Genomic DNA, 14826 nt, shown 5'->3' with positions numbered 1-14826 from the left:
TTTACTATATAGGAAGAATACATAATAACAATGTCATCGGTAAGGGGCAATATTAAAGAAGGAGGAAGAAAACAAGAATTAAAAAGTTTAAAAAGGAAATTGAAGAAAAATAAAGGAATAAAAAAAAAAATTAAAAAAAATGTAGGGAAAATTAAAAAAAATATACGACCCCCTTCCTGTATGTCTACATACATATATATATATTCCACCCCTCTTCTTTTCTCCCACTACATATTTGTAGGGACCATTTATAAGCGGGTTACCTTCAGAGTTTGATTTCTATGATAAATTCGAAAGGAGCGAGGAAGAATGTACAAGTACAAATGGTAATTGCGACACAGAAAGGAAGAATTATTCATTGAAAGGCAATGAATATAATAATTGCAGAGAACAGTTTGAGAAAGCACTAGGCCATATATACAAAGAATACAGAAACAATGTACAGAAGAAATCACTCGAATGTACGGCGCGCCATTTCCTATATTATTGGTTTGGGGATAAATTAACTAAAACTAAAGAGGGACGTGAGAAATTTCAAGGTGCACTAAGTGTTATTTGCAGAGCTATAAGAGATTCTTGCACATCGGGACAACAATGTAAACTCCCCTGTGATAGTGATAGTAATAGAGTACACGTTGACAAAGACATTTTCAATAATAGAAAAACTTTATTCGACTTTTGGTATGACGGTAACATAGTACAAACTTTGTTACAAATTAGTGGGTCCGAAGGTTTTCAGATATGTAAAAGCTACGTGGAGAGTGTCGAAGCAACAAAGGGTAAAATGGAACAGTCCTGTACAAACGAAAGGAGCGGTGATGATTATTGTACAAATTTTTGGCACCAGCATAAGATTGACATTGGGCAGAAATTATCAGCATTGAAAAGTCAATTAACAACTGCAAAGAAAAGAATAGAACGCGAAGCACAAGCAGCATCCTCCAAAACAGAAGAAATGATACGTGGTGCCACCACCACCTCTTCCATCTCCTCCATAATTGGTACATTAGCAGCGACAGCCCTTCCTTTCTTTTTATATAAAGTAATGGCAGTTATTATTTATAAAAGGGAACACTATTATTAATATACATCCTAACAACCCACCTACCACCCTACCACCTAACAATCCACCTACCACCTAACAATCCACCTACCACCTAACAATCCACCTACCACCTAACAATCCACCTACCACCTAACAATCCACCTACCACCTAACAATCCACCTACCACCTAACAATCCACCTACCACCTAACAATCCACCTACCACCTAACAATCCACCTACCACCTAACAATCCACCTACCACCTAACAATCCACCTACCACCTAACAATCCACCTACCACCCTACCACCTAACAACGTTCCTTCCCGGAAATATTCCAGCCAACACCCCTAACACCACATTCCTTCCACCCTACCAACTAACAACCTTCCTTCGACCAACCACCAACCTAACAAACTCCCTTCCACGAACCACCCCTAACATTACCTTCCTTCCACCAACCCACCTACCACCCCTTTCTTCAGTATAAGCCATGGTCTTCTTGGTTTGGTAACCACGCTTCTGGAGGAAGAAGGAGCAACATAAGAGGAAGAAGATCAGCTGGGAGTGACATTGACGACTTAACAGAAACTTCAACAACAGTGGACTTCACGGAAAGTTCGGAAACAAGTTCCATACTTGATTCCACTACAATACGTTCTCCTGCTGCGTACAACACAAGAAAGCCTAACAGGGGAGAAAGAACAGCAAGAGCAGGAATAAATAGCAATAGGCCAGGTCATCACCAGAATATAGGTTATCAGAACATCTAACATCACATTATAATGTAACAAATCGTATGTAATCTTTCCTTTCCTTCCTGGAGGAAGCATAAATTAACGCACACAGTTTATATACAGCGTAAGGGAAGAATACCCTTCCATTACTTCCATTTTTCCTCCATTCCTTTTATTCTTTCTTTTCCTTTCGTACATTTTTTTACATTCGTCTCTTTTTTCTCCTTTTTTTTCCTTTCCTCTTTTTCCTTATGCAAACATTAGATCCATACCCCTCCCTAAAACAACTAAGTACCAGGCCACATTGTTCTACTTATACCCTAAAACAGCTAAATACCAGGTCAAACTGTTGCCCCTACACCTTCCAAAGCTAAACAGCAGGACATATTGTTGTTCCTAAAGCGCCAAATCCCTACATTCTATACCATGAACATTAATTCCCATACCCTGAAACATACTACTTCACATTGAACCTCAGCTCCCACTAACCCCTAATATTATTCCCTTAATCTAAAACCTAAAACTCGATTCCTAAATCCGTAAACCACAAACCATGAACACACAACCTCCAAACCCTAAATCCTAAAAACCCTGAACCCTGAAACATAAACCTTGAACCCTAAAATCTAAATCCTAAAAAATAAAAACTCAAGCTTAAATCATGAACCCTAAACAATAAACCTTGAACCCTAAACCTTAAACCCTAAACCCTGAACCCTAAATCATGAATCCTGAACCGCTGAACCTTAAACACAAGACCCTGAAATCCTAGGCCCTAAACCCTAAATCCTAAGCCGTAAACCCTAATCCGTAAACCCTAAACCGTAAATCCCAAACCATGAATACTCAACCTCCAAAACCTAAAGGATAAAAACCTCAACCCTGAAACATAAACCATGAACCCCAAAATCTAAACCCTAAAACATAAAATCTCAAGCTTAAATCATGAACCCTAAACCCTAAACCCTAAACCCTGAACCCTAAGCCATCGGAAAAAAGTGTAGAAGGTAAAAGGAAAAAAGAAAAAAACAAAGGAAAAGGAGGTAATAAAAAGGGGGGGAAAGGTGGAAGTTGCTGTTACTTAGCTGTAATAAGTGAAGAAAGAATTGTGTACTGCAATATACTTAACATGAACTCCTACCTTTTCCCTCTCCTCTTTTAAGTATAATTAATTTAACTTTGGGTGCATTATATATTGTTCATGTATTCCATGGGTACGTGCCCTCCTTTCCACATAATAATACGTGTGTACATTTAACAGGAATAAACCCTTCCTATATGAACTGGACACTACATATATATTAACAAGTTTGAATTAACTCTTCCTTTAGGATAGCAGTAATGAATGCATTATGTATATATGAGGAGTATTACATTCGAGGAACTGTTAACATTCTCCTCATATCATTTGAACATGTGTAATGCAAACAAAAAAGTTTCCTATACACAAGGTAAAAAGAGAATTAAGTTTCCTTTATATATATGTAATAATAGAATAAGATAAATTATGGTATAATATTCCGGGTGATAGTGCAAATTCGAATAATATGAAGCATGAATGGGGAATGTACAAAAAAGGCAGTTTCATTTTTTTTTCTTCTCTATGCTGTTAGTTCACTAAGCTCATTCGTACATTTCTCTTCTTTAATTATATATGTGCATATAATAATTCAGATACATGTACCTAATGTGTTATTGCAGTTCAAAAATTTAAGGAGTGTGTATAGTTATTATTGAAAAGGAAAAGAAAGAAAAGTGAAAAGTGTAATATACACATAATCATACAGAAGAGGGGAGGAAATTTCCTTTTATCAATCCTTATATATATATAAATGAAGGAGTAATCTTAACATATATATATATTGTACAAAGAAGTAGAAGTATACTAATAAAAAATGGTACAAGTAAGAGGAACATAGAAAATTCTATACTCTGCTTAATGCTAATACCTAAGTTCACATACAAGAAGAACAACAACAACAATCATGTACAAAGTAAAATGAGAACATAGGGGGAAATATGGAGACACTTATTTCCACATTCCATTTCCCTGTTCAATTATACATTTTGTAGGGTCCTGGTTCAAGTCCATTACCCTCACAAAAAATATACAATGAATTTGATAAGTGGCATTGTTCAGGCTCCTATGGGAGGGCGCAATACTGTACGGGGCCAGTGGTAGAAGGTGTAAATACCGCATTAAGGAAGAAAGGAATGACTGATCCGAATTTGGCCGCCAGAATTGTTAGAAACTATTATTACGCACGTACAGTGAACACGGACGACCCATCCGACAACACACCATGTTACTTTTTATACTTTTGGATATGTACTGAAATGGGGAAAAAATTGCCTAAAGATCAAACTTTTGGGAAGGGCATGAACTCCATTTACGCAGCACTGGACAAATTCCCATGGGAAAGTAACCCTAAAAGGAGATGTACTAATATATACCCTGATATTATGAAATATTTCTGCGAAGGGATTAAGAATCTCTTTGACTACGAATATAACACTAAAGCTATTCAGAAGAAAGACAATTGTAAAGGATATGTCAGTGATCAACAGTACGAAACAGATCGTAAGAAAGCGCATGGTGGCTATTCATTGTCATGTTATGATTGTACGAGTAATAAGAATAAATACTGTGAGGAATTTAGGAATAAATACTGGAATAATGGTGAGTGTAAATCGTGGGACACACTGAAACTAACATGTCCTGAAGCAAAGAAAACGATGACCCAGTCTAAGACCAAACTAACGGTAATAAAAAAAAAAAAAAAAAAAAAAAAAAAAAGCACCACCACCCCTAACAACCCACCAACCACCTACATTCCTAATGAATATATATATATATATATATATAACCCCACCCCCTCACACATCACTCCAACTTCCACTTACATACACTTATAGAAAGAGAATTTGAAGCATTTATCCTCAAATTTGCAGTATTATAGAAAATTCAGAGAGAACCTTGATCATTGCTATTATCCCTGCTTCCCTAGAAAAAAAATATATGACAAAATGAAAACATATTTTAAAGGTGAAAAATATGCAACGGTAGTTGCAAAGGTCTTGTGTAAGGTGTCTACATTATTTACAGAAAATGATTTCAGTGATACGCACTGCAAATTCTTCAATTTTTGGCTACAAGATAAGTTCTCTGACAAATTGAAGGAGGGGACGGACACTTCATTTTCTACACTGGTGGAAGCGATTAATAATGAATTGGGGAATATTAAGTCTGAGCACAAATGTTCCCTCACGGACATGGACCCTAGTACTACCACCTCAAATACCGTTTCTTTCGCTCACAAAAAAACACTATTTGAATTCCTCACTGACTATGATAATATAACAAGATATTTTGAGAGTCCCACCTCCGACTCTCCTAAACCTTCCTGCACCACAAAGTATAAAGCTCACATAGATGCCATTGTTGATGCTTACAATGCAGTGCATGCTAAATGTGGAAGTTCAGACAAGCAATGCCACAGCGAATTTAGGTCAGTGTTTGAAAAAAACAGGAATAATCCAAAATTAACTTTAGAGTGTGATCCAATGTCTCCAGAAGAAGAGACTGCCTTAGGTGAGCGAGGGAAGGACGAAGAGGATGAACTTTCTTCTCTTCTTTCTAAAGGTGGTGGTGACCTTCCTGAGGACGACCAAACTGAAGGGTGCACTGATTCCTTAAATGGGCCGTTAGACACTTATTATGGCCAAATAGAGAGTGGAGCAGAGGCGCCCTCTACAAATGTGGGAAGTAGTGTGACCCCCACTGCTGCTGTTTCTTCCGCAGTTGGATTAGTAGGGGTGCCAGCAATTGTCACTTTCTTCTTATATAAGGTAATTGTCACTACAGAAATAACATAAGCAATGGTATTGACTAATATTTATTCTCCTCATTTAAAGAGCACAAATATATAGAATAAGGGTGCTTTATATCTATATGTATATATATATAAGTATACATGTGCACGCTTCTCATTTTTATTATTATTAGTATAACCTTTTACCCCCCTGGATCAGTAATAAATTTGGTAACCATTTTGGGAAAGACAGCGGAGGAAGGACCACAAGAAAAAAAAGAACAACAATTGAAAGCGACTTTGATACGTTCACAGAAAACAGCTCAACATATGATTCAACGGATACGTCGACACAGGGTTTCACAATAACAGATGATAGAACAGCATATTCCGTCCCGTACACAACAACAGAATCCTCAAGGGAAGCAGGGCGTGGACAACAACAACAACAAAGGAAAGGAACAAATATAAGTTATACCATGCAGCACTGAGTGAATAGATGACCGCACAGTTTATACAACATAAAAAGCAAAATGACATTGTCCTCTTTCTTTATTTCTTCGTATTTTTTTCAATCTCTTTTTTTTTTCTTATTGTACTATAGTGTTAACTTCAATGTGTAAACAATATAAGTTCGGAAAAAAAAATTTTTTCCACTTCATGGATGTGTTGGGATAATTTTTTTTTACTGAAAGATCCAATATATATGTTCATTAAAATTTTTTTTTGTTATAGGTTTCTTTACCTTCATAATTTTTTTGACCTTAACATAATACTTTTTTGTTCCTTTCCCTTAAGTTCTAATTATGTGGACATTTGAAAAAAGTGTTTCAAAATTGTGCGCGAGGGTCCGCGCGACGATTCTCGCGGAGGAGGTCCGCAGTGGTTCACCCGTGCATTCTTCTTTTATGTTATACACATCTTGATGTGCAGTTCACACAAAACAGGAATAATGATGTTTACATAAAACAAGGGAAAGCTGCATCCTTTCCTTGTGTGTTCATTCGATTTTAGGTATAATATTTGCCAAAAGAAAATTAGCCAAAATAAAAAAGAAAAATGCCCTAATATAAATTTTGTCACAAAAAACGTGTCAAAGGAAAATTGCATAAAAAAGAATGTCAAAAAAAAAAAAAAAAGAATGCCCTAATATAAATTTGTCACACAGAAAAAATTGCCAAAAAAAAAAAGTTGTCCAAAGAATTGTCAAAAAGAAATTGTCAAAAAAAAAAAAAAAATGTCAAAAAGAATTGTCCAAAAGAAAAAAAAAAATGGCCCTAATATAAATTTGTCACACAGAAAAAATTGCGCAAAAAAAAAAAAAAAAAAGCGCTTAGTAGGGAGAAGAATGCTCCAAAAAAGGGGAACGGAAAGGAAGGGATGTCTAAGGAAGGAAAGGAGGGTCTAAGGAAGGAAAGGATAGTCTAAGGAGGAGGAAGGAAGGAAGTGGGCAAGCACGTTAGGGTGTGCGCGTGCATGCGAGAGAATGCGGGAAAATGTGCGAACAGATGCAAACAAATGCAAAGGCGCATACGTTTTATGGCAATCTACTTCGCGAGAAGGGAGGGGACGCTGCACTCCCGAAGTGTATGTACGCCGAGATGTGTGGTGTGCGCCGAAAATCTCGTAGAGCAAGTTATACGTGGCCTCGCTTCGCTGAACGGGAGGGGTCCATGCCGACGAATTTGTCGATGTGGGGAACTTATCACATTTTTGGGGGGGACGTCACCGTTTGTGCGGACGTTCTACAAATGTGTATAAAATGTGGGAGGATAACGATGTGGGGGGAGGAACGTATATACCTCACATTTTGACGCCACATTGTTGGGGAACGTATACCACATTGTAGACGTTACCACATTCTTTTTGGGGGGAAGTCCACAATATACAATTTGTCGATGTGGAGACGACGGCGATGTGCCCATCTTCCTTCCCCTTTCTTCTCTTCCTTATGTGTGTGTGTATAATAGTGTCGATCCTGTTATTTATTCCGACATTTTATATAAGGATTTTAAACAAATTTTTTTACTGTTATATATAAATGGTGTACGCGCATTTTTGTCAGTAGTGTACCTACTATACACACACTTCTATATATATATGTGTGTGTCAAATAGAAGTGTTCGTTGCGCATTTTTTCCCTGTTTATAACATCTTCTATGTTATTTATTTCCTTTCTATATATATATATATATAAAGGGGGTAAACACCCATTTTGAGGAGGAAGGGGGGAGGAACTTCGACTTTGCCTTTTCCATTCTCTGTTTTCCTGATTTAACATATTCTTAATTCTGTTACGTATATAAACCGTATACAATATATATGTATGTGACGTCTTGTTGTTATTATTCAAAAATTGAAGGAATATGTGTATATTGCTTAAAGAAGTGAAAAACCTGGTATTCATTCATAATCACCATAGAACAAGTGGAACTCTCAATTATTTATTCCACATGAACATATATGAAGGAAGACATTTTAAAATAATTTCATTATATAGCAATATATACACATCTGTGCGTGAACAATGTCAGGATGGGTAAGGAACAATACTGAGGGTTGCTCTTCTTCTATTGCTTAAAATAGATACATAAATATGTGGAGCACATATAATACACTTCATACGTCATGTAATGAGGAATGTAGGAATACATATATATTGTTAATTATACCTTTAGGCGCCTGATTTGAAGAATTTACCTTCGAAGGCTGATTTCTATGATAAATTCAGTACTGCTTCGAACGAATGCAGTCTTAGTGAAGGCTGGCCTGCAGATTGGGAGAATAAATTGGGGAATGAATTAAATAAACATCAAGGGCTCAATAGTTTCAAGAGTAAAATCATGGATGCTTATTGCTACGCATATAAAAAAAGAAAGAACAATTCGTCTGATAGTGAATCTTGTTATTTTTATTACTATTGGATGATGGATAAAATCCTGGGGGGGTTGTATGCCCATGAGAAGTTGGATTTCCTAATAAAATTTTATCAAGCGGTAGATAGTACTCCCAGTGGAAATAAGTGTGAAGTTAAGTACAAAAAGTTTAACGAAGACACTTTCAAGCATATGAGAGAAATATATGATTTTACCTATGATCATGATACCATACAGATGTATGCTGAACATTATGGAAGAACGGAGAAGTCGGAATATTTAACGTATTTGCAAGGAATTGGTGCAGCATGTACTATGGTAAATGCAGATTGTCAGAATGAGGAGTATAGTTATGGTGATTATTGTAATTGGTTTAATTCGAAGGTAAAAGATGATTACTGTGAAAAGAAACTACCAGCACTGAGAGCACAACTAGCATCGTCTTCCAAAGCAGAGCAAGGACCTAATCCAGATGAAGCGGACAGAGAAGACAGTTTGGACAGTGATGATGATGATTCTGTAAGAATAAGAAATGGTACCATGCGTATGGAAAAAAATACTCCGGGTTATTTTTTGATACGTACGGATAATATAATAATATGTCTATAATATTACTGTCCGCCATACAATGGCAGTGTGAACACATCCATATATACTTCGCCTATTATACTTATAGGATCAGAACGTGGATAAGTTACCTTCAAAAATAGCATACGGCGAACTTAGTAATAAGAAGGGAAAATGTCAAAATGATAGTGCTGTTCCCACCGAAATAAGAACATTATGGACGACACATACTGAACTTACGAGTACTATGGATGGCCCCGAGAACTACTGGTGTTACACACAGAAAGGAGGAAAGGACACTTTATCCACGGAGGAGCGCTGCCACTTTTTATACTATTTTATTGGGGATATTGTATTTGGCGATTTGGGGAGTGATAAATTTCAGGGTTTTATGAACACTGTCTGTGACGAATTGAAAAAATTGCCCATTGGGAATGAATGTGACATTGTGTGTACTAAAGCGAACTACGACTATTTCAAATATGAGAAAGAAGTATATGATTATCACCAAGACAAAGCAACTATAGAAAGGAAGTTAGGCAGAAGTGGAAACTCCTGCAATGCAAATTACCGCGAATATCTGGGAACAGCGGAAGAAGCATATAAAATTATAAGTGGGCAATGCAACCTTAAAAAATTTAATGAACTTGATCCTACATATTGTAATAAATTCAACACACAATATAAGCAGTACATGGAGAAGGACAGGTTAAAGTTAAAATGTACCTCAACCCTCCGGAACCCTAATGAAGCAGGTAGTTCGGGATGTGTGAGCATTAGTGCAGGTGGTACAGTAGAAGGGGCAGATACCGAGGTAAGTGTAGGGAGAAAGTACTTCGGGTTATTTTTTCTACTCCTTATTCAAAGGGGGGCATTTGAACAATAAGCATATAATACTTTATCCGTGCCGTAATAAATTGTGAAGGGGGCAATGTGGAAACATCTATTTTCATAATTATACTTGTAGGACCCAATTTTACGGAAGGTACCTTCAAAAATAGCGTATGGGGAAATTGAAAAACTCACGAAGGGCAGAGACTGTTGTAAGGATGATAATAGTTTCCCTCCAGAAATAGGGAATGCATTGGGAAAGGGTAATGAGGAATATACTGAGGCGCTCAAAAAAGTATGGTGCTTCGCCAGTAAAGGGGATGGAAGGGAAGGTAGCAATTTAACGGAGGATGAGCGTTGTGGTTTCCTATATTATTGGTTTGGAGATAAGATATCTGACGATGACGAATTGAGTGATGAGTTATTCTGGAAGGTTATGGAAACTGTCCGTGGACAATTACAGAACTTGCCTAATAAGAAAAATAAGTGTGATATTGTGTCAAGCCACATTGAGAAAAAAAATTTCAATGATGAGAAGAAAGTATATAATTATTACAAAGACCATGGAACCATACAAGCAGAGTTAAACCAGAGCAACGGACGTTGCAGTCAAGAACTGGACGAATACCTGACACAAGCTAAAACAGCATATATGGTTATAGGTGAACAGTGTACGGGGGAACTCAATAATAAGCAAACATATTGTACCAAATTTAGCAGCGACTATAAAAAAAAGAATCCTGAGGATTTCATAAAATCGAAGTGTCTGGCTGCGAAGGAACTAATAACTCAAACACATGTAAGAACTCAGCATACAAATGCCCAGGAACGAGCAAAGAAGGACATAGCACCTACAAGCACTTCATTAGGAAATGCTCTTGTCGCTGTGCCTACCGTATTTACCACGGTCGGACTACCCGTGGTCGCTTTCTTCTTATATAAGGTATACAACTACAATTATAATTGTCCATTACAATTACAGTTGTAATGGACAACTACCATTTATATAGGCCCATAATATATATATCCACCATAGTATCGTATGTACATATATACCGTAATTCCTATGAATAATACAGGAATATTGTAGACTGCACATTATATATATATGTATATGTGTACATATGTATATATCAGCCCTCCCCCCATTCCTCCTTTATTAGTATAACCTCCTACCCTCCTGGTTTGGTAACCAACTTAGAAACATCTCAGGAAGGAATATAAGAAAAAAAAGAAGGTTCACCGGGAGCACCCTTGACGACACGTTAACAGAAGACACCTCAACAATATTAGGCTCTATATTAGACTCAACAGAAGAAGCTTCCACAATGGATGATGGAACAGTATATTCAGTTCCATATACTTCAACACCATCTAGGAGAAGAGGAGCAAATAATGGACAACAAAAGAGGACAAATACTGCCGCAGGTCATCACCGAAATATGGGTTATCACCGTATGTAGAGCATCACATCGTATGGAACACCTGAAAGGGGAAATGGGAATGTTTCCTTCCCCCCTCTTTAGGGGGAGGGACATAAGTAACTGAGCACACAGTTTATATATATACAGTGTGTGTGAGGAAAGGAGCGAAATGGCATTTTTCCTTCTTTCCACCACTTTTTTTTTTTTTTTCTTATATTTTTCCTTGTCTTTCTTTTTTTTTTTTTTTTTTTGTATTGCATGAAAGTGTCCACGTTCATGTGTAATTAATATAAGCCAAAAAAAATTTTTTCCCCCACTTCATTTTTACTTGTTGGGAAATTCCCTTAACCCAAGATCCAGTATGTTCATTAAATTTTTTTTTTCTTACAAGTTTTTACCTTCATAAATTTTTTCTCTGTTTTTTTTTTAAATATATTAATATTTTTTTGAGAAGGGGTCAATACTTTTTTCCTTTTTTTTTTTCCTTCTTTCTGTTTGGATAACATAACCATTGAGTTCATTTATTTTTTTGCAGTCTTTATCTTTGTAATTTTTTTCCTTTTCTTTTCCTATGCAAGTGTGAGTGTTGTGCAATTCGTGTCAGTTTTTCCTTTTTTTTTTTTTTTTTCGCAATTTTTTTTTTTGTGCAATTTTTTATCATGTGACAAATTTATATATTAGGGCATTTCATCTTTTTTTGGACAATTTTTTCTGCGTGACAAAATTTATATTAGGGCATTTTCTTTGACACATTTATTAAGGCATTTCTCTTTTTTTGGACAATTTTTTTTTTTTGGGCAATTTTCTTTTTTTTGGTGCAATTTTTTCTGTATGACAAATTTATATTTAGGGCAATTTTCTTTTCTATTTTTGGATAATTTTTTTTTTTTTTGGCAATTTTTTCTGTGTGACAAATCTATATTAGGGCATTTCTTTTTTTTTTTTGACAAATATTTCTTTGACTAATATTGTACTTAATTTTCAGTAAAAAAAAGAGAAAAGAACGCAACTTCCTTCTTCTTTTATGCAGGGACTATTATTCCCTGTTTTGTGTGAACTGTGCATCTAACAGATGTGTGTAACATAAAAGAAGAAGAAAGGTGGGCGAACCGCTGCTCGTACGCCCCGTGTGGAATACTTTTCAAATATACATAATTAGAACTTAAAGAAGAAAAAAAAAAAATTATTAAGATTAAAAAAATTATGAAGGTAAAGAAACCTATAACAAAAAAAAATTTGAACATATTGGATCTTCAAAGAAAAAAAATTTCCCAACACATCCATGAAGTGGGAAAATTTTTTTTTTTCGGCTTATATTGATTTTACACATTGAAGTTAACACTGTAGTACAATACGAAACAAAAAAGAGATTGAAAAAAATAGGAAGAAATAAAGAAAGAGGACAATGTCATTTTGCTTTTTATGTTGTATAAACTGTGCGGTCATCCATTCACTTAGTGCTGCATGGTATGATAACTTATAATTGTTCCTTTCCTTTGTTGATGTTGTTGTTCCCTTATATGAGCATTTTTTCTTCTAGGCGGTCTGCTATATATAGTAGACACTTCAGTGGAATCACCAACTTTTGAACCTATTGTTGTAGAGCCTATTGTGGAGGTGTCGTCGTTTGTTAATATGTCGTCAAAGTGGTGACGACGGGCAGTTGATCTTCCCTTTCCTTTGTTCGTGCCTCCAAATTTGTTACGAAGCCAAAGTGGTAGGAGATTATACTACGAAAAAGGAGGTGGAGGATGGAAATAGTTACGGAACATATGTAACACGGCTTACTTCCCTATATGTATATTGTTCATATATGTATGTTGTTCATATATGTATAGTTGTTCATATATAAATGTAAATAGTGGTACATGTTGCATTATATGTACATATATTTCCTAATTATAAATGGAGACAATTGTTGTAATTATAACTGTAATGGACAATTATGTATACTTATAAATGGAGACAATTATGTACTTACTTTATAGGAAAGAAATGCTACTATAGGTAGTGCTGCCACTCCTACTGTGCCCAGTGCAGAGGATATGGCAGTGGAGGAGATTGTACCTAAGGAGGCTGACGTTTCTTCCTGCCTCGATAATTCAGTAATTGCTGAAGACAACTGTGTTAAGCACCTAAGCACATCGGTTCCGTCCTCCGTAATGTCCTCCCCATTCATTATGTTACTTTTCAAATCTGGTGGCTTTGGGATATTACTATTCTTGAACTTATTCCAAAAGTTGTTGCAGTATTCATCCTTAGAGGTCCTTCCACAGTTTGCTTCTACCTGCTTATGAGCGTCTTCAACATCCTGTAGGTAGGCATCATATTTCACTTTGCAGGGAGACACTTCAGATGGAGGATACTTTAGTTGCTCTTTCAGAGTTTTATAGTCATAATAATAATCGAATATTATTTTTCTATACTTGAAAAGGTCTCTGTCAATAGTACCGTCAATAGGTATATATTCACATTGGACGTTGGAGCCCTTTAATTTAGTGTAGATTTCTTGCATAGTATCCTGAAACCAAGTACTTGGTTTCAACCTATGACATAATGTACCTCCTAACCAAAAATAGAAGAAGTTACACAGCTTCTCTTTGCATGGTGATGATGGTTGCTTCTCCTCTGTGTTTAACTTAGATATTAAACACCAAGCTTGGGCAATTTCCGTAGCGTACTCCCAATCTTCCCATTCGTCCCTTAATTTATCTTCTAAAATACTCGTTATTCCATCAGCCCAAGAATTGCACTGTGGACATTTAGTTTTGCCATTCTTCTGTTCGAATTTTTGATATATTTGTTTCGAAGGTAAATCATTCACATTACACAACTACAAATATGGAATTGACCAAATATATATTTTCATACATGCACCCTTTTTAATGTATTGCATTATGTACATAATATATATAATTGTTTACATAATAAGAGGAGTGAACCTCTTACCGCTCCTTTTGTCATTATTCTTTGTTATGTTCTATGTTCTATGTTGTTACGTTGAAAGTGTACATCTCTATATGTGTATGTATGTATATATATGTGTGTTTGTGTTTATGTATAATGTGAATTTATATGTTAAAAATATTTCATGCTTATATTTTTGTTGTTTATATAATTTGAACTTATATTAAAATCGTACCTCTTTTTAATATATTCGTGCAGCACAAATATGCGTGCAAAAATTTTTCTTCTGAGCCCTTCCAATAAGGATTATAACAAAAGGGATTATGTGCGCCAAATTTTCTACTTTCCTTCCTTTATCAATAATGCACATTTGTTCCAATTCTTCTGAAGGGACGTTGTTACAATATATTTCACATATATATATGTGTCAAACTGTTTTAAACACAATTAAGGCAGGAATATTAACAGATGTGCTACAATAACAAAAAAATAGAACGTGAAGGGAAAGGAATGATTTAAAATTCTTATATGTTCCTTTATCTATGTGTTATTTTATTGGATTAGGATTGGTGGCCCGGAACATTTTTTTAGGGTTCACACGCTCTTTTCATTCTCTATGTGAAGGTG

At 35.7% G+C, this 14826-nt stretch overlaps 3 protein-coding genes across 3 annotated transcripts; 2 read left to right on the top strand and 1 right to left on the bottom strand.

Moving 5' to 3' along the window:
* Window positions 1-30: 30 nt before the first annotated feature.
* Window positions 31-1818, top strand: PCOAH_00054370 (KIR-like protein; the record flags this gene model as incomplete). Its single annotated transcript, XM_020062217.1, has 3 exons — window positions 31-39; window positions 242-1042; window positions 1531-1818. 3 exons carry the CDS (start codon window positions 31-33, stop codon window positions 1816-1818), a joined length of 1098 nt encoding a protein of 365 aa, XP_019917710.1.
* A 6303-nt stretch (window positions 1819-8121) lies between these two features.
* PCOAH_00054360 (KIR protein) lies at window positions 8122-10856 on the top strand (the record flags this gene model as incomplete). Its single annotated transcript, XM_020062216.1, has 4 exons — window positions 8122-8133; window positions 8273-8989; window positions 9147-9851; window positions 10005-10856. The coding sequence occupies 4 exons, from the start codon at window positions 8122-8124 to the stop codon at window positions 10854-10856; spliced, it is 2286 nt and encodes a 761-aa protein (XP_019917590.1).
* Window positions 10857-13261: 2405 nt separating this feature from the next.
* On the bottom strand, window positions 13262-14256 carry PCOAH_00054350 (KIR protein; the record flags this gene model as incomplete). The annotated part of the gene is made up of 2 exons (XM_020062215.1): window positions 13262-14125; window positions 14242-14256. The coding sequence occupies 2 exons, from the start codon at window positions 14254-14256 to the stop codon at window positions 13262-13264; spliced, it is 879 nt and encodes a 292-aa protein (XP_019917525.1).
* Window positions 14257-14826: the final 570 nt, after the last annotated feature.

This window comes from Plasmodium coatneyi, chromosome 14, assembly GCF_001680005.1.
Source record: "Plasmodium coatneyi strain Hackeri chromosome 14, complete sequence".
In the NCBI taxonomy this organism is placed as follows: domain Eukaryota; phylum Apicomplexa; class Aconoidasida; order Haemosporida; family Plasmodiidae; genus Plasmodium; species Plasmodium coatneyi.
Note: the sequence above shows the minus strand (reverse complement) of the source record. Positions and strands in the feature narration are given on the sequence as shown.